Source organism: Camellia sinensis, chromosome 7, assembly GCF_055761805.1.
Source record: "Camellia sinensis isolate YWXY chromosome 7, ASM5576180v1, whole genome shotgun sequence".
NCBI lineage: Eukaryota > Viridiplantae > Streptophyta > Magnoliopsida > Ericales > Theaceae > Camellia > Camellia sinensis.
The window spans coordinates 11,915,231-11,939,900 of NC_138967.1; the positions used below are offsets into that span (position 1 = coordinate 11,915,231).

The following is a 24,670-nucleotide window of genomic DNA, read 5'->3' on the forward strand; positions in this document are numbered from 1 at the left end:
CTGATTTGATTTGGATTGAATTTTCTCTGGTTTAGACTTGAAATTTTCTAATTTAGATTGAATTTTCTATGATTTTGATTGAATTTCTCTGGTTTGGACCAGAGAAATTCTCATAATTGGATTGAATTTTCTCTGATTTGAACCTGAGAAATTCTCTGATTTCGATTGAATTTTCTATGATGCATCTGGTCATGCCCAGAGAAATTCTTTGGGTTGAGAGAATTTCTCTGGCTGGGAATTTTCTCTGGATTGTGGAGTCCAGAGAAATTCTCTGGGTGGGAGAATATCTGAAAATGTATGTCTGAGAATTTCTTTGGGTTTGGGGAGTCCAGAGAAACAGAATCCCTTTTCTTTCCCCCCTCCTCACAGCAGCTTCCTCCATACCTTCTCCCTTTTCTTCCCTTTTCTCCCCTTCTACCTAATTGGCAGCCATAGTTTTATATATATATATATATATTCACAATGCCCAGAGAAATTTGAATTTTCTCTGGGTTGAATCCAGAGAAATTCAGAATTTCTCTGGATGAAATTTCTCTGGATCAATTTTCTCTGGACCAATTTTCTCTGGACTAATTTTCTTTGGACCAATTTTCTCTGGATCAACCTGAGGGACCTTAGACATTATGAAAATATTTGGTGTCCTTTATGCTAGAAAATGTTAATACTAGGGACCTTAAAAAAAAAACCCCTTTTATTTTCATAACATAAAATAAAAATAAAACTAACATGTATTGTTAATATAATGGTAAACCTGCATTATCTTATTGGTAGAACACTACAAATACCTATCAAAATATACTTTTAACCATCTTAAACTTTATTTTTTATTGAATTATTTATCCACTAAAATCATAAACAAAATATAGTATTAAATTTAATAGATTCTTGCAATCTAAGAAATTAAAGAAGTAATGAAAATAATTAAATTTTAATCTTAAATTAAAAACTATAAAGAAAAACAAAAGAATTGAAACCATGTCTAATATGGTAGAATTTTCATTTCAAAACATAATATTTCTGATTTTTAAACCAAGTATGTACATATAAATTTTGGATTTTGTAAAACAAAATAAAACTTGAAAGATTAAATTTTGATTAGAACACTTATAATACCATCCACAGTGGTACCGTTATAAACTATTTCCTACCATATCTTAAAGTAAGACATGTCAAAAATAAAAATAAAAAAACAGAACAATACTGCAACCAAAAGAATTTATATGAACACAATTTAAATTACAATCTGCCAAAAATCGAATGTATATGAACACTATTTAAATTCCTAAAGCAAATCAAACCCATACTTTTCTCAATAAATACAAAAATGTGTCTTTGTGCAAGTGTATTCAAGGTATTTCAATAATAAAAGTACACCATTAATGAGAAGAAACATAATGAATCTGTAGAATTGGGCTTGAAAGTTGTTTGAGTTGAAATTTTCTTAAAACTTGAAAGATTTGTGGTTTCAAAATCTGCAACTTTAGCAGCCCATGTACATGTTATTCTAAGCTTGTAATTTTTGAATCGTAAGTGCAGCTGGATTTCTTAGACTGATCTGCTTATGTCTGCACGTAAAGTTATGGGTAAATTACACTCGCTTTTTCTGCAATCTTTATAATGAAAATACAAAATCACAAATAATTGAAAAAAAAAATTTATTAGAGCAAAAGAAAAAGAAAAACAGAGACATGGGCACTACAATTTTCAGAGCATAAGAAAAAGAGAAACAGAGACATGTTTGTTGCCCTCATAAACAATAGCCATGTACACTTAATTAAGCTCTATGGAGTGGGGCAGAGGAGAGAGATTTGTGTTTATAGGATTCTTCAATGGAGAGGAGGGAGAGAGATATAGAACCAGAGAGAAGATTGGGTTATATATATCCTATTGAGTCTTCAATAAAAATTCAAAATTGGTGGAACAAACACTCCAGGAATATCCTCAAGGACACAATATGGTACAAATTATTAGAGCAAAAGAAAAAGAAAAACAGAGACATGGACATTACAATTTTCTGCAATTTTTGTAGTCAAAATACAAAATCTCAAATGCTTGGAACAAAAAATAAATTATTAAAGAAAAAGAAAAAGAAAAATCGAGACTTGCATTCAATGGCTGACTGCTGGCGTTCACTGTTGATGAAGGAATGATGAAGTACATGTATTTGTAGTAGTGGATTGTTAGAAATAATGGTTTAAGGGGATATGGATAGATGGGTGGTTTTTTTTTTATATCTCTCTGTTGTAGGATAGTGGGAGAGTGGGACTGAAGGTGTTTGAGGGTAGAAGAGATTTGTTTGAGGTGGGAGAGTAACAACTTTTCATGGATAGGTTTTGATTTTTTTTGTTCACAGCTTTTTATGGATAGGAGTTGTGGATAGTGGAAGAGTGAGAGTGAAAGTCTTTGAGGGTAGGGAAGAAACGTATTTATGAGAATTTTATGTATTTGTAGTAGTGGATTGTTAGAAATAATGGTTTAAAGGGATATGGATAGATGGGTGTTTTTTTTTTTTTTATATCTATCTGTTGTAGGATAGTGGGAGAGTGGGACTGAAAGTGTTTGAGGGTAGAAGAGATTTGTTTGAGGTGGGAGAGTAACAGCCTTTTATGGATAGGTTTTGATTTTTTTTGTTGACAGTTTTTTATGGATAAGAGTTGTGGATAGTGGAAGAGTGGGAGTGAAAGTCTTTGAGGGTAGGGAAGAAACGTAGTGTAGGAGAGAAAGGTGGAAGAATGGGAGTTTTTATTGTTATGAAAGTCTTTGAAAGCGAAGGAAAAGAGCTATAAACTCGGAGGAGAGTTGCCACGTATTTTTCAAATTTATATTTTTTGTTGACAGCTTTTTATGGATAGGAGTTGTGGATAGTGGAAGAGTGGGAGTGAAAGTCTTTGAGGGTAGGGAAGAAACGTAAGGTAGGAGCAGGGCCGGCCCTGAGTTTCCGGGGGCCTAAGGCAAACTAATTTTTCGGGGCCTTTTTAGATATTTATTAAAAATAAAAATAAAAATAAAAATCACTTTGTTTGGTTTAGAGTTTTCAAAAATAATTGTCTAAGTTTACAATTTGTATTTTTTTTTTATATATTTTTCTATTTGGTAACATTTTTTCAAAAAAATATAAATATTATAGTTTTTAAGCGTATCTAAATTAGATATATCTACAAAATAAATAAATAAAAATTGTATAAAATATTTTTAAAAAAAATACTAAAAAACACATAATTGGGCCATAAAGAGAAAAAAAAATAGGACACATAAAATTAGGCTAACGACTAATACATATACGTATATTTTATATTTTATTTTTTTAATTAGACTAACAACTAAAACTTATAAATATTTTTCAATTAGGCCTTTTATCAATTGGGCCAAATAGATTTGTTGAGGCCTCCTTTAAAATGGCCTAAATTAATTAAACAGAATTGGGCCATCTTAAAATTTTAGTTTAATACAAGACTAAATTTGGGGGCCCTTTTTTAGACCTAATTTTTGGGGCCCTAGGCACAGGCCTTACCAGCCTTTGCCCAGGGCCGGCCCTGGGTAGGAGAGAAAGGTGGAAGAGTAAGAGTTTTTATTGTTATGAAAGTCTTTAAGAGCGCGAAGGAAAAGAGCTATAAACTCAAAGGAGAGTTGCCACGTATTTTTCAAATTTATAAGAATTTTAGAATGACATTTTAAAAGCTTTTGAAAAAACACTACATTCTATTATATAGATAGTATAGATACAAATGTAAAAAATTATAAAAATGTTTAAAAACATGTGAAGAGTATTAGAATTTTATTTGTTTTTAACATTATTGACAGCACTATTGTCTAATAAACGATGATTATGATTAATGTTAATATATATATATATATATATATAAAATATATTAAAATATATGAAATGTATATAAAAGTTTATGATAAAATGTTAATTGCGGATTGGAATTTTAATTTTTTTAACATTGTTTAATTCTTAAAGAATGCTTAATAAGTGATAATTAAACAGTCTTAAAACTATTATTAGTGTGACCCAAAAAATTATATTAAAATAATTTAGTATCGTTCAAATTTAATCAACAATGTAATGACAAGTGTTTATTGATAACAAGTTTTTGAAAAATAATTTATAAAAGAAACCATTTTGTATGAAAATCATATATAAAAATGGATACCGATGTTTAAAAAGAAATAGGGTAAAATGTATAAGAATATCTCTAACATTTATTATTTTTTTTTATTAAATTTAAGTAAAATTTTCATCTGATACCCATCGGTGTAATGCTAAATTTTTAATTTTCATCAAACAATTGGTCAACGGGAGAATGACCAAGAGGATATTTGGGTGGTCGATCAGTCTAATGTAAATTTTTTTCAATCCAATTGTTCATCTAGCTGTTTGATTGATCCTTTATCCCAATTGACCGGCTGATTATTCATCCAGACATTTACCAACGAAAGGTTAACATTTTTTTAATCTAATGAAAAAAAAAGTAAACTCTTTGTATTTGATACCAATTTGATAAAATAATTAAAATTCAAATTTGAGAAAAGATTTGAATCTAATTTAAACAGATTAGAGCATCCGTAGTGGATCGGTTAAGGAGAGTGTTAGTGTCAGTTGATAAGTTTTAGTTAGCAAGGATTGTTGTTTGGTGCTGCAATGGATCGGTTAAGGCGTGTGTTAGTGGTGTGTGTTAAAACGTTTGTTAACTGCGGCTAGCGCTTTAGCTAGGGTAGGAAAGTGTTTTTTTTGTCTTCCGGGTTGAGTCAACTGTTGACCCGACCAACGGATTATTTATTTATTTTTTTTTTAACTTGTTGGGATTTTTTTTTTCCGGTAATGCTACGCCACTCGAAAAAAAGTCTCCCCGAATCCCCCTAATCCTAGAAACGACGTCGTTTCTGCATTTTTTTTTTTTTTCCCTGGTTTAATCAGAAACGAGGGAGAAGAAGAAGGAAGAAAGAGAAGAAAAGAGAAGAGAAGAAAAGAGGAGGATGAGGAGGAGGAGGAGGAAGGAGGAGGACTGGAGGGGGCCATAACCACGGGGAGGAGGAGGCGGAGGCGAGGCAAAGGCGGGGGCTGCCGAAGACGACGATCGGGCAGAAGCGGGGGCTGCCGGAGACGACGATCGGGCAGAGGACGACGATCGAGCTCCTCCTTTTCCCTCTATTCTGAACTCCTCCTCTTCCCTCTCTTCTCTTTTCTCTCTCTCTCTCTCTCTCTCTTCTGAAATTAGGGGGATTCGAGAAAAGAAATTAGGGGGACAAATCATTATTCTTTTTTTTTTGGACTTAAAATTTAATTTTGGCCTTAAAATTTTTAATTAAACTAAATTATTTATTTATTTTATTTATTATATGCACACACATATATATATATATATATATATATATATTTAACAAATCTATTACACCACCACTCCCTTTCTAAAATTAACAAACTCTTAACCTATCTTATCAAATATTTTTGATTCTCACTTTTATCGCTTTTTATACAACAAACAATTTTAGCCATCCCATTATCGATGCCCCGGACTGATTTGGTTTGGTGATCGGTGAGAGTATCATTTTCTCATGATTGATAATTCTCTCTCTAAAACCCTTTCGCATGAGACTCCTAAACTTCTGTTCCCTCTGAGTGATATATAGATACACAACACAACTATATATATATATTCTGTGCGTTGGGGTCTCAATGGCTTCATTATCATCATCAGCGGTCAGAGCTCATAATTCGAAGCACATTCTCTCATTCATCGCACCTACCTACTCTTTCTGTCGAGGTTTGAGTTCGACTCACTTGCACTTGCTTCGCGGAAATGCAAGTGCTTCTCAATTCGCTCCATGGTGGCGATCCATGGCCACATTCACAAGAACGTTAGTTTTCTCACAAATCAATTGCTTTGATCGTATATGTTTTGTGTTTTGAATTGGTTGATTGTGTAATTTGGTTCGATGTGTGATGTTGCTTGTTTTGAATTTGATCATTGGCACTTGTAATGTTATTTTTATTTAAGCCGCCTTTTGGTTGCTGAGAATCTTTGGGAAAGATGCAAAATTAAGTTTTGAATCATACTTAGGATGTGAAAGGAAAATAATTCTACTCAATGAGCCTATATTTCTATCTAAGTTCGTAGCTTTTCATATTTATGCTCCGTTTTGTTGGGGCGGAAAATATTTTCTATGAAAAAACTTTTTCTAGAAAATATTTTTCTATGTTTGGTTGTGGTGGTGGGATGAAGGTAGAGGTGGCAGAGTCGTGGTGGGGTGGCGGTGATGGTGGTAGTGGCCGTGGTGATGGTGGTGCGGTGGTGGAGGTGAGAGTGGCAGTAGTAGTGGGGTGACATTGGTGAGACTTTAGTTTGGAAAACATTTTCCGCGTTTTAAGAATGGAAAACATGTTCTACCCAAGTAGGTTTGTTTTTCGTTGACTATAGAAAATGTTTTCTATTGATTTTGGTTCACCATTGTACTGAACGCCATAAAATATGGAATTTCTTTTTTTGTCCAAACAAACGGAGCATTAAGGTACACAAAAACTATTTTTTCTCTGTTTTTTGGAGAAAAATGAAACGGAAACCAATGCTGCATAACCAATTGCTTTGATATTTTCTATATTTCATCATTGATCATACACATTTCTTTTATTGAAAAGTTTTTATTCTGATTGCTTTGTGTTTTGAATTGGTTAATTGTGTAATTTGGTTCGATGTGCGATGTTGCTTGGTTGATTTTGATCATGACTGTAATTTTGTAACTATATATGTGTTTGCATTTTTTTTATTATGGTTGTTGGCACTTGCATTTTAATTTCAATTGCACTCTTTTGGTTGCTGAGAATATTTAGTAAATACACAAAATTAGCTTTTGAATATTAATTAGGATGCGATTGGAAAATATAATTCTACTCAATTTATTCTATTTAAGTTTTTTCATATTGAAGGTACAAATACTTGTTTTTTATTTTTATTTTTCTTAAGAAAAATGGAAATTGAAACGAAAGCTGCATAACCTTTATTTGTTTTCATTTCCTCCGGCTTATAGGGATTCAATTGGAGGGTTAGCCCTTTTTTTTTTTTTTTTCTTTTTTTTGTTTTTATTTTTATTTTATGAAGGATTTTTTCAATGACAGAAAAATGTACCAAGATTTTCACTCTTTCTAATAAATTTTTCATTAAGATGTGACTTATTAGCAATGTGTGGATATCTGTTCGAAGATGTATTTTGTGACATAGATTTGCAATGAGGAAATATCACCTTAAGAACCAACATAAAGAAAATGAGGTCATTCATTGGAATATTGAGTAGCCTATATTTTTGATTGAGTGTCAATGGAAACAGAGAATTATGCAAATGCTACGGTAAAGATGATGGATTCACTGTGAATCACAAGTAAAATTAGTGAGTAGTTCTAATTTCCGTGGGATATCCAAATGGCAGATGCTACCATGAGCTCAATCCTTTGTAAGGTGGTTAGTGAATTTGAAGGGATGATGAATATGCTTATTATCTGTCAGATAATATTGTAACTTTATATTCAGATATGCATATCTCTCTACTTCTCATCACGATTTGTTTCAATGCATGCTTGTTAGCTCATCATTTTCCATTTTTTGGTTTTGTTGTTCTAGAAAACCACATGTAAATGTGGGTACCATTGGACATGTTGATCATGGGAAAACTACTTTGACTGCTGCAATCACAAAGGTTGAGTATTTATAATTATTTGATCAGTCGATATGAATCTTTTTCTTCTCTTGATCGTATTTCATGATAAAATGACCTGAAACTGGGACATGTTGAGCATGCTGACAGTTTGAAATGGGGAAGTTGCCGCTTTTCTTATTCTTGCAATTGCCTGTTAACTTCATAAATAGTTGGAATAACTCTATTTCTTATTTATTTACCATAGGTGCTTGCGGAAGAAGGCAAAGCCAAGGCTGTTGCCTTTGATGAGATTGATAAGGCTCCTGAAGAGAAGAAGAGAGGAATTACTATTGCTACGGTTAAGATACAGCTTTGCTTGCCTTATTTTCAACATTATATTTCAAAAAGCATTATGCTGAGGTGGCCTAAAATTTCTGTTACCTCATTAGGCTCATTTATATACCTTTTGAAACCATTCTGTGAGTTCACCCTAGGTCTTGACATGATTTTGCAGGCCCATGTGGAGTACGAAACTACTAAGCGGCACTATGCTCATGTTGACTGCCCAGGACATGCAGACTATGTTAAAGTAAGCCTTTTAAGTTTGATTTGTTTTCTGTAAAAAAACAAATTTCTAAAATCTAAATTTTTTTGATTTATATAGAGCATTACAATGCTTCCTAGCGGATGCAGGTGAAGTTCAGTGCATTTTGAGAAACATATAATTTGAACACAGCCAAATATGCCATCCAATAATTTTCTACCCAGTGGTCCCACCCCAATTGTATGCTCACATGAGGTCTGGAAATGAAAGAAGCAGTTTTCTAGACTGCACCATGAATGATGGAAGCAGTACACACATAAAAGAATGGCACTATAGTTGAATTGTGCCTGTTGCCTACTTTTTAACTTCCAATATTTATTGAATCATTTTGTTATTCTCATGTTCTTAACAGCTCTTGCCCTGATAAGATTGATCATGTCTTAGATCCAAGGTTGATAGAATTTCTACATGGGCAAATAATTTGGATCTAATACATTATACATCCATTGCTATCAAATGGCCCTGGTAAATCTGCTGATCAGACCCAAATATGCTTCTTATGTGACACACTAGGAGTCTAGAATTATAAATGGCAGTTCATTCACGAAGGATATGGCATGAAAATTTTTTATTGGTAGAAAAATCTCAGAATAAATTAAGACTGAGAAATAGGATAGACCTAGTTGTAGCCTTCTAGTAGGTACTGAGTATCTAAGCTGGTAGCCTTTATTACTTGAGTTCCCTTCTGGGATTATGTATAAAATTATGACTGAAAAATATGGTAGATCTTGTTCTAGCCTTCTGGTGACTAAGAAATGAAAGGAGCAATTTGCTTTGGGATTTCTAGTTAACTACAAATCTCAATTTGAAATTATGAGAGAGTAGTAGGATGGATCAAGTTCTAGCCTTAAAGGGTCTAAGTATCTCCAAGGTCTAAGCTGGTAGCCTTTATTGCTTGAGTTTCTTTTTTGGATTATGTACTTGGAATCATCATGGTGTCAAAATTCAGTTGTCTAACTTCCATGGGCACACAAAAATGTCGATAAGTTATCATCTTTCAAGGAATGTCCTCACTTACTAGATACATGTGGTTGAACTGTAGAACATGATTACTGGAGCTGCCCAAATGGATGGGGGCATCCTGGTGGTATCTGCTCCAGATGGACCCATGCCACAGACAAAGGAACATATTTTGCTTGCCCGCCAGGTCTGCAACCCTTTGTTAGCAGCTTGTAAAGCAGATTTTCTTGTTTCATGTGTTCAATTTTTTAAAGAACCATGTTGCTGAGTACTTCTTATTGTTGTGTGAAGGTTGGTGTACCATCTTTGGTATGCTTTCTTAATAAAGTTGATGCTGTTGATGATTCAGAGCTACTAGAACTTGTTGAGATGGAACTCCGTGGTATGAGAACCTTTAAAACTGTTAATACTTATTTCACTTGCTGTTCTTTTTAATTACTTCTACAACTTGGTTATGTGATGGAGTCAAGGAACTCTGTGGTATGATGTTAGGATTTCTTAGTTATTGACTTATTATCTTTATAGCTATTAACTTACTGTTTATGTCATGATTTAGCCAACCCCATCTGATTGGGACACAAGATTTAGTTTGGTTTGGCTTATGTCATGATTTCATTGAGCTTGTAACCGGATAAATGATTCTTGCAGAGCTGCTCAACTTCTACAAATTTCCTGGAGATGAAATCCCAATTGTTCGGGGTTCAGCCTTGTCTGCCCTACAGGGGACAAATGATGAACTTGGGAAAAAGGCTATTTTAAAACTAATGGATGCTGTGGATGAATATATAACTGATCCTGTACGCCAGCTTGATAAGCCGTTCTTAATGCCAGTTGAAGATGTTTTTTCAATTCAGGTAATTCAACGACTTGCATTTTTAATTACAAACTGCTTACTGCATGATGCCTTTTCTAGGTTAGTTTCAATTTCCTTGCACAATTTCTCAATAAAACTTCTTCAATTAATGATGCTGTATACTTATAAGTAAGTAGTTGTCTGATTGTGTTTTTTTTATCACATTTTGTTTATCTTGAGATAGTATTTAAATTTTATTATAGGAAGACAAGTGCAAGTACACATGGTTTGTAATATATATCATGTGTCAGCAAACCTTTTAGCTTTTTAATTCGTATTCAAAAATTCCAAGTACAGAGTTTCTTCCTTAATGTGAACAACCAATAAGAGGACATATCACCATAGATATAAGTTCATTACTTAATTTTTCTCGTTGCCGTGGAAAAAGAAACAACTTTAACTTGCAAGAACCTTTTACCACCACCTACTACCACCTACTACACACCTACCACTACCACCTACTACCACCTACTCCACTACATCTCCTATATAAGGAGCCCCTCACCATTTGTAAAATATAACATACATCAATCAATAATACATCAATTTTAACAAAAAAAAAAAAAAAAAAAGGTCCAGCAAGACCCCGTAAACTGTCTTCTACATCGGTCCGACATGACCCCATAAACTGTCTTCTACATCGGTCTGACACGACCACACAGTGTCTGCTACAACGGTCCGACATGACCCCATAAACTGTCTTCTACATCGGTCTGACACCGCCATCCAGTGTCCTCTACACCGTTATGACACCACCATACAGTGTCCTCTACATGGTTATGACACCCCCATACAGTGTCCTCTACAACGTTATGACACCACCATCCAGTGTCTTCACCAATGGTCTGACACGACCATGCAGTGCCACCTATCCTCTTTTATTTTTATGTATTTTCTTGTTTTGTTACTCTCTCCAAACTCAAGTTGGTTAGTTCCTATCCCCCTTGAGTTTGCGGGGGCTGTTAAAATCCACCTACTCTCCACCTACTTCACCCACTTAAACCTACTCCACTAAACCTAATCCACTACACCACTACCATCTCACCTACTCCACTAAACCTAACCCACTACACCACTACCACCTCCACTTCACCTACTCCTTACCTACTACACACTCACCTTCTTCTATATATAAGAATCATGAATCATTGTAATAAATATCATTATAGATCAATCAATAATACAAGCATTTTTCTTTATACATTAAATTTCTACATGGTATCAGAGCAGGTTTAGAACCTAGTATTTTTGCTTCACCGGCGGGCGGCAACTTCGCCTTGGCCGCCCGTCGGACCTCAACCTAGTCCACTAGCATTTTCTACACATACCTTCACTCTTCTTCACCACCTCGCCGACGCAAACCCAAAATCTCTTTACCCATCCGTATTGTCATGATCGGAACTCTCACTGGAGCCCAGTGGGGAATCTTCGCTAATGGTATTTACTGTTGCTCCATCTGGCTTACAATCTTTGGACATAGAGATTTCCTTCGCTGCCGGTTCTTCAGACCCCTCAGGACAAGCCTGTCTATCACATGTGGCATCAGAACTGTGACTTTCCTCCAAAACACAACCCATGGAGTGCTGATGCAGACTATCATGTGTTTCCTGCACAACAAGTCTGGTGTCATCCAAAATCTTTTCCATGTTAGGCTCCTTAGACATACACTCAAACAATGTAGAGATTCTTGATCGAAGCTTTGTCAAGGATAGTGAATCAGCATCAGATTGTGGATCCATTACAGACAATTCCAGATTAGAAGGCACCTGCTTTGCCAACGAATCCAACTCAGGCTGTTCTTTAGAGTGGAAATCTGAATCAGGAAGTCATCCATAAGCTGCAGGTGATTGTACTTTCAGCCTTGTTAGGCTTCTCAACATTCTTATCCTTCTTGAAATGGGACAGCTCAGAGATCAATGCTGTAGCCCAAGCAATTGCAGTAATGTCACCCAACACAGCTCTCTCTCTCTCTCTTTTTCTCATTCACACTGCCACATACACACACATGCACGACATCCCTCTCTCTTCATCATGTACCCCACTCTCTCTCTCTCATCTTTCCACTTTCAAACCCACAATCCTTTTTTTTTAATCAACCCACTCCCTCACTTTCTTTAAACCCCTCTTTCCCTCACATGGGCTTGTCCCCTCTCTTTCCTCCGTTTGATTTCAAAATCCATTATTTTTATTTATTTTCTCCAAACCACTTTCCTTATTTCCCCATTCTTTCATTTTGATTTCAAATATATTTTTATTATTTCTTTCTTTATTTTTCTTTCACATTATTTTTAATCTTTTTCAAATTCCATTCATACCATATAGCTTTGCACACCAAACCATCTTTTATTCATCTCGGGATCAACCCCGATCACCATTTTACACCAAAAAAAAAAAAAAAAAAAACACAAACAAAACCCAAACAATCACATCCACAGGCGGGTTTTTTTCTTCTCTACTCTGCCGCCGGTCTTTTCTTCTTGCCTCCGTCCTGGGCGGCCCTTGCCGGTCTTGCCTCCGTGTTTCCCACTCCACTGGGCATGATCACTCCTCCCTGCTCCTCCACTGCAGCATATGGCGGTCCTTCAAATCGGAACATAACGGTGGCCTTCCGCTTCAGCTTTTTATTTTCCGCCTTTAGCACACTTATCTCTGCTCGCGCATCCTTATACATGCGTTGGAGCAGAGCCAGCTGGGAATTTAACTGTTGCACCTCATTTGTCCTGCTCTGCAGCCGGTGCGACAAGTTTGTGACCGCAGTCATGGTTTCCACACATGACTTCAGAGTATACTGATTGGCCTCAATATCAGTTTGCACCGCCATTTTTTGCTCCACCGACCGCATCGGAAAGTTCAACGGAGCAAACACAGAGGTGTTTGGTTGAGGTTCACTGGCCACCGCACCAGTTCTCTCTCTTGTTGACTCATTGAGGTTGGGAAAGAGAGTGAGCAGCCCACGGGAAGACGAAGCCATTTTCTGGGCAACAGAGTGTTACAGCGTATTACAGAGTTTCTTTCTCAGCAACGGAAGAATTTTTCAGAGGTTTCTCTCAGTTTTTCTGTCTCAGCTTCTGCCTCAGCCTCAGCCTCCGTCTTGGTTAAATAGCCGAGGCAGCCACGTGTATCGCGCGCCACTTGACGCCAGACGACAAACGGGCGCGCCAGCCAAGGCACTCACGTGCCTCGCCATCATATCTGGCACGCCTTTTTATGGATTGGGCACGCCTTTTGATGGCACGCCTTTTGAAAGATTGGGCACACCTTTTGAGGGTGCGACTTTTTAAGGGTCCGACAAGACTCTGTAAACTGTCCTGACACTGATTCCGGTTAGCTCCTTCAGGGGTCCGACACGACTCTGTAAACTGTCCCGACATTGATTCCGGTTAGCTCCTTCAAGGGTCCGACAAGACTCAATAAACTGTCCCGACATTGATTCCGGTTCGCTCCTTCAAAGGGTCCGACAAGACTCTGTAAACTGTCCCGACATTGATTCCGGTTAGTTTCTACAAGGGTCCAGCAAGACCCCGTAAACTGTCTTCTACATCGGTCCGACATGACCCCATAAACTGTCTTCTACATCGGTCTGACACGACTACACAGTGTCTGCTACAACGGTCCGACATGACCCCATAAATTGTCTTCTACATCGGTCTGACACCGCTATCCAGTGTCCTTTACACCGTTATGACACCACCATACAGTGTCCTCTACATGGTTATGACACCCCCATACAGTGTCCTCTACAACGTTATGACACCACCATCCAGTGTCTTCACCAATGGTCTGACACGACCATACAGTGCCACCTATCTTCTTTTATTTTTATGTATTTTCTTGTTTTGTTACTCTCTTCAAACTCAAGTTGGTTAGTTCCTATCCCCCTTGAGTTTGCGGGGGGCTGTTAAAATCCACCTACTCTCCACCTACTTCACCCACTTAAACCTACTCCACTAAACCTAACCCACTACACCACTACCACCTCACCTACTCCACTAAACCTAACCCACTACACCACTACCACCTCCACTTCACTGATGGAAAATGGCAGCAGCCAATTAAAGTCTATAAAAGGCGTGGATCCAACGGTTCTAAGGCCCAAGCCTTGATTTGGCATATGCTAGATGATGTGGGGCCTACTTGGGAGATTAACTAGATTTGGGATTTATTTAAAAGTGTCTTTTGAGTTTCTCAAGTCAAATGTCTTTAAATTTCTAGTCAAGGTCTTTGGGTTATTTAGTTGGTCAAAGAGTCTTCTAGAGTCTTTCACATGATTAATGCATTAAAGAGTCCTAGGGAGTCTAAGTTAGTCATGTCATTTAATTTGGAAAGTTTTAGAATCAAGATGAAGTGAGTATAAATTATATTGTAAGTCTTGTGGCAATTTATGAATGGAATGAATGAAAATTAAGCTTATGCTTCTATGATTGTGCTGATGCAATCTTTCTTTAGTGTGATGCTAAAGAGCCCATTGGTGTGATGCCTTGGGTTTTCTAGGTGTGATATCTAGATCTATCCTTCTTTAACCCTTCCTCTACTTCCTACAAATCACTGTTCACGTCTACTGTTCATATTTACTGTTCACAACCCCCAAAACAGCCCTGTTATTTGTGTTTTTGCTCATACTCAGGCCTATTTCGAATCTGTCCTGCATCATTCACCTACTCCTTACCTACTACACACTCACCCTCTTCTATATATAAGAATCATGAATCATTGTAATAAATATCAATATAGATCAATCAATAATACAAGCATTTCTCTTTATACATTAAATTTCTACAGTTTTTCTATAAGTTATAAAATTTATGTTAATTATAATTAATAATGACAAAAAAAAAAAAGTTTCAAGTATCTTGCAATGCACATTGGTGATGATTTTATGCCATTCCATAGCAATATGGAATGTACCATAGTTTTCTATGCAGTTGCAATAAATTGAGCTGTTTTTTACATCAATGTATTCTATTTTGCACTGTTCAGTAGCAATTTATGTGTTTGATATTTATGAAGTCTTAGAAGTTAATACATTATTATTATTTTTTAAAAAATATGCCTTTTGTAGTTTCTACCATGGAAAGCCTATTACACAGTTATCAATATATACACGGACATTGTGAAAAGTTGAACCTGATATTCACTGCTACCTCAATTAATGATTATTTTATTTGTTGAAGGGACGTGGGACTGTTGTTACTGGTCGTATTGAACAGGGTACCATCAAAGTTGGTGAGGATATTGAAATTTTGGGATTGATGCAGGTACTTCATAGTACTAAAATCAAATTTATAAAATAACATGAACATGAAGAATGCCTTCACATTTACTTTCTATGTTTTATGCAAGATACTAATCTTATTATGTTGTGTCTGTCTGTCTGTCTTCTGTAGGGTGGGCCCTTGAAGACTACAGTCACTGGTGTAGAGATGTTTAAGAAAAGTTTGGATCATGGACAGGTAAAACTTTTGTCTAATTTTTACATTATTGGACACTTCAGTTTCAGTGCAGAGGTCACTACACTATTGGTATGTTGTTTCTCCTGTAGGCTGGTGATAATGTGGGCCTTCTTTTGCGTGGCTTAAAGCGTGATGAGGTACAACGAGGACAGGTGAGTGAATGTGGCTAAGGTGCGCATGGCCACCAATATGAAACTGTAGCTCCAGCCAAGTTGCAATTCTCAATTTATAAAGTGAATCGATCATTTTATCTTACTATTAAAGTAATTAAAATGTAATGGCCTACCTTGTCGTAATGGATAATGCTTCTTGACATTATAATGAAACATGTTTGATTGCATATGAGGAAGAGCTTTCAACACTGTAATGATGTTTGTAGCATTGCGGGGACTGTTGATTTTTCTTTTCATTTCTTTATTCTATCCCCAACACCAAGTATCTCGTTTTGGTGACAGTGTTATTAATGCCACAGGTAGTAGCAAAACCTGGAACCCTAAAAACTTATAAGCGTTTTGAGGCAGAGATTTATGTTCTCACGAAAGATGAAGGTGGCCGCCATACTGCGTTTTTCTCAAATTATATGCCTCAATTCTACATGAGGACTGCAGATATTACAGGGAAGGTGGAATTGCCTGAAAATGTTAAGATGGTGATGCCTGGTGACAATGTGACTGCAGTTTTTGAGCTGATTTCACCTGTTCCTGTTGAAGCAGGTTTGTTTGACAACAGTATTTCTTTTTTGAAGATAAACCTACTTGTGGTGATACACAACACAAATGATTATAAATTTCTTTATTTCTCATAATTTCTGCTTCATTTTTCTTTATATCAGAATTCAAAGGAGTATCCATTCTTTCTCATGGAGTTCTGTCATATTTCTTGTGAATATAACTGGCATCCCTTAGGAGGAAATTATCACTGAAGTTATGTTTGAAGTAAATTGAATGTAGATGTGTTGAAGTTTGTTTTTTGCATCATACGTCCAGTATTACTTACAAATGCTTGGGCAATGCTGGTTGTGTAGGTCATGACAATGTGAAGTGAAATATTTTGCTTCATAGACACCAGTGAATCTCATAAACATGTATTGTTACCTTGTAGGGTCGTTGTTGCAATGTATTTGTACAGGCTATTTATACTTGGGATTTGATTAAAATGCATTTACTTAGTCATAGTTATGGATACTAGTGGCATATGTTATGCCAACTGCGACAAACCTAATATTTCTGAGGCATATGCTTCACATAAGCACATAATTTCAATTAATTGTGAAGCTGATATGGCTGGCTATGCTTGTGGAATACACAATGATGCCATCAACCATATATCAAATTAAAACAAACACTTTCATGAATGATATTTACTCATAAGATTAAACAGTATCTGGAACATGGATTAGAAAAAAACTTTGACGAAGCTTTATAGCCTGCTGGTCTTAACTGACAGAGGGTATTGACTTTGTTGTTTCTTTTGTATGTGAAAGATCTCCATAAAATTAATTTTTCTTTTAATACATTTCATAATATCTAATACCACTTGAAACTTATTTGTCACGCAAATTTTCTTCAAGTTTTCAAATATTGAACTGCTGGCCCATTGCAAGTCCTCATCTTCTGATGAAGTCATAGTACTTGGATTGAGAACTTTTAGTATAGAAGCTAACTATAATAGTTTGTTTTTGTTTGAGTTCTGTATTCTTGGTTTTTTGTTGGTCTAATCCATGGGATGTGTTGTGATCATTTGCTATTAACAGGACAAAGATTTGCTTTGAGAGAAGGAGGTAGGACGGTTGGTGCAGGAGTTGTCTCAAAAGTAATTGACTAAAATACTGCAACTGGTCCTGAACAATAAAATTCATGCCTACTCATTTGCAGAAAGATGTTTAACAGATGTCAGGCTACTCTTCATAGAGATGAGTGCAATTTCTGGTGATTAGTGATGTTTACTTTAGTCACTGTTAGTGAGGTAAATAAGTTGGATTTTGATTTATATGGATTGTATGGAGAAATTTTTTTATTTCCTTCTTTCTGTTTATAATGCAAAATTGCTTAAGGTGGTTTTGGGCTCTTCAGAAATGTTTCTCTCTTCATTTTCGGATGAATTAAATTCTATGAAATCTATTACTTCTAATTGAAATTATGACTTTCAGGTCTAGTATGAATGGACCTGGTCCTTGATTATTGCCTCTGACTGGTTCTTCTAGAAGCAAATTATGGTCAATTGGATGTGACTTATAAATTCTTTGATTTCTGTCCCTTCTTTCATTCTTGCCCTATGTAGTGCACGATTCTATGAGCATATTGTATTATGACTCTAAGGCTGTGTTTGGATCATAAGTTTGGGTAGAGATTTGAGAAGGAAAAGAAAAAGATGAGAGAAATGGAGACAAAATTTAGTCTATATTTTATTTACATTTCTCTCATCTTTTTCTTTCTCTTTTCAAATCTCTACTCAAATCCATGATCCTAGTCTAAAGGATTGAGGACTATGACTATATGAAGCAAGTATATTTTTGCCAGTATATATATATTTGAGAAACATGAATTTTAGCAAACACATGAATTACTTTGTGTGTAAAAATCATGCTTTTATTGGCCAACTGATAGCTTGTGTGTGTTTGTTGTCTTGCCCAATGTACAACTGTTCTGTCATCCTTGAGACCATACCTGTGCTTGAATTAAGGTTTGAGTTTTTATTTATTTTCATCCTTGAAACCATAACAGGTGGTTCTTGATTTTTAGGATACCAGAATAAGGTTTTTAATCTTGGCTGGCTTGATTTGGCTTGGGATGAATTGAGAATTTAGAGCATTAATGGTTTCTAATTTTGTAACGAACCTAAGTGTGTGGAGTAATTGGTTCAGGCTTTGCCCTTCCACTGCTCTGCAGTCAACCACAGGATCAATGTTCACCTTACTTATAATATATAACCAAATTCATATGTCCTACTTTTGTAGTGCACATTCTAGTTATTAGCAATCTAATATGGAGATTGTTTTATAAATGTAACCTGCAACTGACATTCTCAATAGAAATAGCTTGATTATTGAGATAATAGAACTTCTGGTACTTTTTACATTATAAAAAAAGAATTCCTATAATCTTCATGCATCCATATTTACAAAATTATTGCATTTTTTCTGACATGCCAACGTGAAATATTGTATTTGAAAAATCTGTTCTGAATTACCATAAATTATTTATCTTCCAGTAACTTCATCGCAGTTTCGACTAGCGAGTGAATTGGTGTGATGTGCCGGCTCAATCCAACGGTACCAGAGAAAACATTGAAGTTTTCAAGCTCTGATGTGGTATCTGTTACAGACTCCAGCTCCTTCTCCATTCCCAGACCCTTGAAAATTTGAACATTTGTTTCCTCATCTCTCATCATCCAAATCACCAACTCTATGACAAACCTCCTAATTCTCGGAGTCTTGGTTGCTGGATACTTGTGTTTCTCCAGAATCTGGACTAGTACACTAGCTAATTCAGCCACTTGAATTCCAGCTCTCTCGAACACAATGCTCGATTCTTCAGTAGTCATATATTTGAAAACATGTGCTGCTAGTCCGATCATCACTTCTTGCAATTTGCTTTCTTCTGAAATTATTGCTTTAAGCACCTGCAATGGAGTTGATTTTATAGATTATTATCCCCATTACATTCTGTAGTTTACATAGGAGTAAAGGAACCCTATCATCTGCATTACTCTGAAATTGAATGTTTGCCGTGTGTCTGTCTGTACAACTTGAAAAGATACAATCCTATTGTGTTGCAAGATATTGAATGTTCTTTGGTGTTAAATGAGAACTTACCGTGGGTGCTGCAGCAGTGACCCCCTTTAACTTCATGAAACAGTCTGCTCCAACGTAGGTGCACAAATTTGTTAAGATTCGTGCTGCATTGATGCGTAGCAATGGAACTTCCAATGCTTCAATGAGCTTTTCAATTTTCTTCAATTTCAATATCTGATGACAATTAACCTTGCTTTCTAATGCCAGCATTGCTAGCGCTTCTCCAGCTGCAATTCTTACATGATTCTGATTTTCAGGCATCTCCATTTTGAAGAAAATGTTGAACAATTCTTTGACGACTCCGCCTGTGCTCCCGATCCTCGTTGTTGCGTCCTCTTCCATTGCCAGACTGGTTAAAATCTCTATCCCTAGTTGTTGCAGCATTGGGTGTTTCTCACCATACCGTAGTATATCTCTGATGTTGCTAATTGTGAAAACAACCTCCGAAATCTCTCTTCTGAGCTGCTTACCGTTGGTGCCTGTTGTTCTAGCAAGCATCTTCAGCACTTGAAGAGATCGTCTCACCGTCAAGATCTGAGACTCTGTAGTAGTTTCGTCCTTCAATAACCTCTCTTCTGCGTGAGTAAAATCTATTATTTTCGGTAAGAGTCCTCTCGTGTTCCCCATCTTTCCGCAGTTATCATGGTCTCGAGCAAGTTTCTTTAGAATGAGAAGTCCCAAATGATTGAATGTCGAGAAACTGTAATTTTCATGGTCGTGGACGACTCTCTTCGCAGAGATTTCATCAGCTATACTATGAGTCCTTTGGCTCTGGAGCAGAGACGATATTGATTCCATCGCACCAGGTATTCCAGCAACCCGTAGAGAGTTCTGTTTTTTGCCTGCTAGCTTCGTCAATATCTCTGCCGCTGATTTCCTGATCTCTTCTTCTTGTGGATCTTTCCAATTCAACATCTCAACTAACCGTTCCATCACCGGAAACGTTATTCCAATCTTTTGCAGTGTATCATCCGAAAACCGCTGATTCATTGAGAATTTGTGTAAAATCCTAACTCCGATTAGCTGTTCATCCGGCGAATTTGAATCCAAGAGATCAATAGCGAACGAAACCATATCCATCTTTAGGCCGTCAAAAATGCTTCCATTAACACACCTCGAATACGAATCGTAGAAGAATCGTTTAATCGAAACCATACCCGAAGCCCCCAATTCACACTCTCTGTTCACCTCATCCAACACTTTATAGTAAATCACATTCCATTCCCAGTAAGCTTTCTCCAATAAAAACAGCAAAGCTTCTGCCAATGCCAAGGCGTAAAAAATATTCAGAGCAGACCCGCGATTCCGCTTATCGGTATCTCCTTTTGCTATTTCGCCATAGTTATGTCTAATGAGCTTCATTAATGATAAACCTGTGCAGGTTAACGCAGAAGCAATCTGGAGCCAATACAGAAGCCTGCTGACATGTTTTGCTGAGAAAACCCATTGGGCATATGGCAACAGAGGAACATCTGAAGCCAACCATGTTCGAGTCGGCATCTTTTTCTGAACACAGTTTTTGTGGCTTCCCAGGTGAGTACTCTGATTAACTTCTCGGCCCCTTTGGCTTTGCTTCCGAACCAAGTCAATGGGTTTGAAGATTGCTTTTATAGTTTTAATTATGAAGTGTGAGCTTGATCTTATCAATCGGAAACTACTGATTCCAACATCAGCAATTGACCATGTAGCTTGATGTTGCCATTCAAGCTCATGGCTTCTGCTGAAAATCCGAGTCCCCTCGATTAACAGAATTATGGTGATGACCCAGAAGTCTGTCTCATCAAGGGTAATGGCGAAACCGCCAAGTAGGACTACTGTTGCCCAAATAAAGCCTAGTGTTCCTAGGCCTGTTGCCGCTTTCTCAAGCACCGCGAGGCGGAGGGCGAAGAGAGTCAGCTTCTGCTCTGGGGCGCGGACTTGGGTTTGGGTTTCTGATGGAGAAACAGGATTAGCATTGCTACTATCTCTTGTTTCCATACTGCTTTGCGGTTCAAAAATTGTTGGACCTCCATTGCCAAGTTCATCAATTTGTAAATGAACACTTCCGCTTCCTTCTACATCTTGCCCGCGATCCATCTTACTGGATCAAGATCAAGATCAAAATCAAAATCGAAATAAAAATGGGTAATAGGTTGGATTGGAAATTTTCTTTTGAAGTGGTAGGTTAATGTTGAGTTTTTGGATTGGAATCTTCTTGTTCTTGTGTTTGGAAGGCGAGAATGGAGGAATGGTGGTTATATAGGAAATGAGGAAAATGAGCTTAGGGAGCACTTTTAAGCCATGGAAATGCGAAGGAAAGAGAAACTTTTAAGTTACTTCTCTTTCCCCAATTTCTTCTAGGAAGGCTGTCTTCTGTTTTTGTTGTTGCCTCTCTTCTATAACTTCAGTAATACACTTCTCTCCCTCTCTCTGTCTCAAGCTGTGCTGTCTCCCTCTGTTCCCTTGGTGGATAAGTTCAGGATTAAAAGCCCTTTTTCTTATAACAAAAAAGCAATAAGCTTTTCCTTTATTCATCTTTTTGATCTCCTCTTTCCTAAACAAACCCAATTGTGAAATGACCATTTTGCCCTACTAGGTCTCTTAGGTGGACTATTCATATAGAGGCGGTGTAATGCTGGATTCTTTTATCTTAATTTGATCTTTCCATGGTTTGTTAGTTGGAAGCATTGACTTTGAACTATTTATATTAAGTTCTTCTTGGAGGTATAGGTTGAAATTATTCTACCCAGTGGAAACTCAATTAGGTTAGGATCAGCCAATCGTACCCAAGATATTAGCATAAACAAGATCTAGAATTTTTTGTAGAAACATGTTTAGAATATCATGTTTACATTCATTTTGAATGAGACCCACACTCTATCAAGATGAATACAATAGCATGGGAATCATTTACATGTTATCCATAGCATGGACATGAATTTGTCTTGCGAGTCAATAATATAGAAATTAGTAAGGATTCAACTTGTCTCTAGTTGGGTTTTTCAACTAGAGTGTCTTGTTGGGTCTTTATGAGCTCATTACGGAGCTACATTGAAAATTCAAACTATTTAATGTATAAGACTCGTCAAATATTTTATTTTTGTAAAAAATCACATTGATTGTATATTAATAGCCACTTGATCATATCACATTTTTGTTAACAATTTATTTTTAAAATCATAATTATGTTAACATAAAATTGATATAATCAAGTGACCATCAATATCTAATCAACGTAATTTTTTGTAGGAATAAAATACTAGATTAGTTCTAAACATTGAATAGTTTGAATTATCGATAATTCTGTGGTGGGCTCATGAAATCTAACAACACGTTCTAGTATGAAATTAGATTAGAGAGAAGCTTGAGCCAATTAATAACATTTATTATTATTATCTTTTTTCTGACTAATTCTATCTTGATGTGGGTCCTAGAATCCTAAATGTTACCAAGTATTGTGTCAAAGCCGTTTAATGTGCAATAATAGCAATTTAGCTGGTAGTGGCTGGCAGGCTTGGCTAAAAGTCTCCTTGTGTTAGGTTACAATGGGACCCATGCTCCCCTACCTCATCGTCCCTAGCTTGGTGGTGTTTTTTTTAAAATATTTTTTAGGAAATTTTATTTTTTTATTTTTTATGTTTTTTTGTTTTTATTAAATTTTTTAAATATTTTAAGTAATTTTTTTTTACTTTTTAGACATACTTAACATAAATATATTTAAAAAGTAAAAAATTTATAAAAAAAACTTTTTAAAAATTTACTAAATACTAAAAATATAAAAAAAATACTAGAATTCAATACATTTTTTATATTTTTATGTATTTATTAAAATTTTAAAATATTTTTTATAAATTTTTTACTTTTTAGATACATTTAAGTAAGGTGCATCTAAAAAAATAAAAAAAAAATTTAAAATTTAAAAAATATTCACTAAAAATAAAAAAATATGAAAATCAAAAAATTGAGTTTTCAAAAAGTTTAATTCAAAAAACTCAAACCACACACACTGATTGTTTTTGTTGTTGTTGACATTAATATAAATTAAACTGCAAAGCGTTTTCTTACATAAGTTGCAAGTGAATGAGCAGGTTGGACAACCTCTTTACCCACCTTTTCAAAAACAACATAATCAAAACATTTACTATAATACATTATATCACTCAAAATGGACTGAAGTTGCCCGTCAGAGACCCGGTCATAATTTTGTAACAGCAAAACTAATACTTGACAATCTGTTTGCAATTGAAGATGCATGATGCCCTATTTATGTGCCCACCGCAGAGCTTGAAACGCAGTTGCAGCTTCCGTTTGCTGTGGAGAAGGCAATGGTGGACCGGCCACTGCCATCTGCTGGACAGGATGATTACATTCATCAAAACAAACCCAGGCCATTCCAGTACAATCCTCCATTGAGAGCCAAGACCCATCGACCACGATACGCCACTTCTGAGAATCTGCTGCGATTGAAACAGTGTGCTGCAAAAGAACTTGATTAGAGAAGACATTGTTAATGTTATTACATGAGTGAGAGAGTGCCTGTGTGACTTGCTGCTGTGGTGAAAAAACCAATGAAAATAAATCATGAGCTATGGCTAAGGTTCGTTCGATGGTCATGGCCATAGTATGGAATTCAGTAGAATTTCGTTGTAACCAGATAGCCTATAAAATGGCAATAGATTGTATTAAAATCTCAGAATCATGAATCTGCTGAACCCAACCCTTGAACCACGTGAAGAAGGAAGTAGGAGTGCCAATACTGAAGTCAAGCCCCAATGCAGACCCACGCCCTACCCTCCGATATGCTCAAGAGATTCTTCATACGCAAGACATTACTTCTTGCTTTTTTTGACATGTTTTATTTTCTTTGATGAATTTTTTTTTTTTTATAAGAAAATATCTTGTATTTAATTTAACCTTAAAAATAATAGTGCTTTTTGTACGCGGGTAGTGATGGCAGTAAAAGGTGATTATAGGAAGTGACAGCAGTAAAGATGATAATAACCGATTTAATTACAGATATAAGAAAAATTAATATAATTGAATTAGATCATACACGTGGCTTAATGTGTGATCATAATAGATCATCAGGGCCACTTATCTTAAAGTATTAGAATTTGTTGCCTGGATTCAATTTGACCCATTTATGATTAAATATGCATTGTGATGAGATTTTTGGCCATTTTATTAAAAAAAAAGCAGAAGAGGACGACATATATTGCCCCAACTAGCGCCTCCTCAAAAGTTAGGAGATCTTCGTGTCCTCTGTTGTACCCTGTTTTTTAAGGTTCAGTTTTTTTTTTTTTTTTTTTTTTTTTTTTTTTTTTTTTTTGTTTCATCAAAAAAAGAAAAAAAAAAAAAGAAAACAAAAGGAAGTTAGGAGATGGGAAGGGAGTGAATTTATA

General features: G+C 35.9%; 2 protein-coding genes across 3 annotated transcripts; one reads left to right on the top strand and one right to left on the bottom strand.

Annotated features, from left to right (window-relative positions):
- Positions 1–5,464: 5,464 nt before the first annotated feature.
- LOC114318197 (elongation factor Tu, mitochondrial) lies at positions 5,465–24,241 on the top strand. 2 transcript variants are annotated; one of them, XR_003648952.2, is made up of 14 exons: positions 5,477–5,859; positions 7,614–7,689; positions 7,895–7,987; positions 8,144–8,218; positions 9,276–9,380; positions 9,485–9,575; positions 9,842–10,047; positions 15,218–15,301; positions 15,431–15,496; positions 15,586–15,648; positions 15,969–16,209; positions 17,250–17,461; positions 20,671–20,822; positions 23,550–24,241. XR_003648952.2 is itself a non-coding variant. In XM_028265058.2 (12 exons), exons 1-12 carry the CDS (start codon positions 5,678–5,680, stop codon positions 17,318–17,320), a joined length of 1,353 nt encoding a protein of 450 aa, XP_028120859.2. In that variant the 5' UTR covers positions 5,465–5,677; the 3' UTR covers positions 17,321–17,571. The 2 variants fall into 2 exon arrangements, 1 of the variants encoding a protein (XP_028120859.2); XM_028265058.2 differs by lacking the exons at positions 20,671–20,822; positions 23,550–24,241 and having other exon boundaries at positions 5,465–5,859; positions 17,250–17,571.
- Positions 18,513–21,773, bottom strand: LOC114318196 (uncharacterized). The gene is made up of 2 exons (XM_028265057.2): positions 19,311–21,773; positions 18,513–19,117 (listed from the first exon to the last, which is right to left on the bottom strand). Exons 1-2 carry the CDS (start codon positions 21,363–21,365, stop codon positions 18,692–18,694), a joined length of 2,481 nt encoding a protein of 826 aa, XP_028120858.1. The 5' UTR covers positions 21,366–21,773; the 3' UTR covers positions 18,513–18,691.
- Positions 24,242–24,670: the final 429 nt, after the last annotated feature.

Coding starts and splice junctions, on each gene's coding strand:
- LOC114318197 (XM_028265058.2), top strand. CDS start 5,678: ATGGCTTCATTATCATCATCAGCGGTCAGAGCTCATAATTCGAAGCAC. Junction 9,576..9,841: donor TGTTGAGATGGAACTCCGTG/GTATGAGAACCT, acceptor TGATTCTTGCAG/AGCTGCTCAACTTCTACAAA. Junction 10,048..15,217: donor AAGATGTTTTTTCAATTCAG/GTAATTCAACGA, acceptor TATTTGTTGAAG/GGACGTGGGACTGTTGTTAC.
- LOC114318196 (XM_028265057.2), bottom strand. CDS start 21,365: ATGGATCGCGGGCAAGATGTAGAAGGAAGCGGAAGTGTTCATTTACAA. Junction 19,118..19,310: donor TCACTGCTGCAGCACCCACG/GTAAGTTCTCAT, acceptor ACTCCATTGCAG/GTGCTTAAAGCAATAATTTC.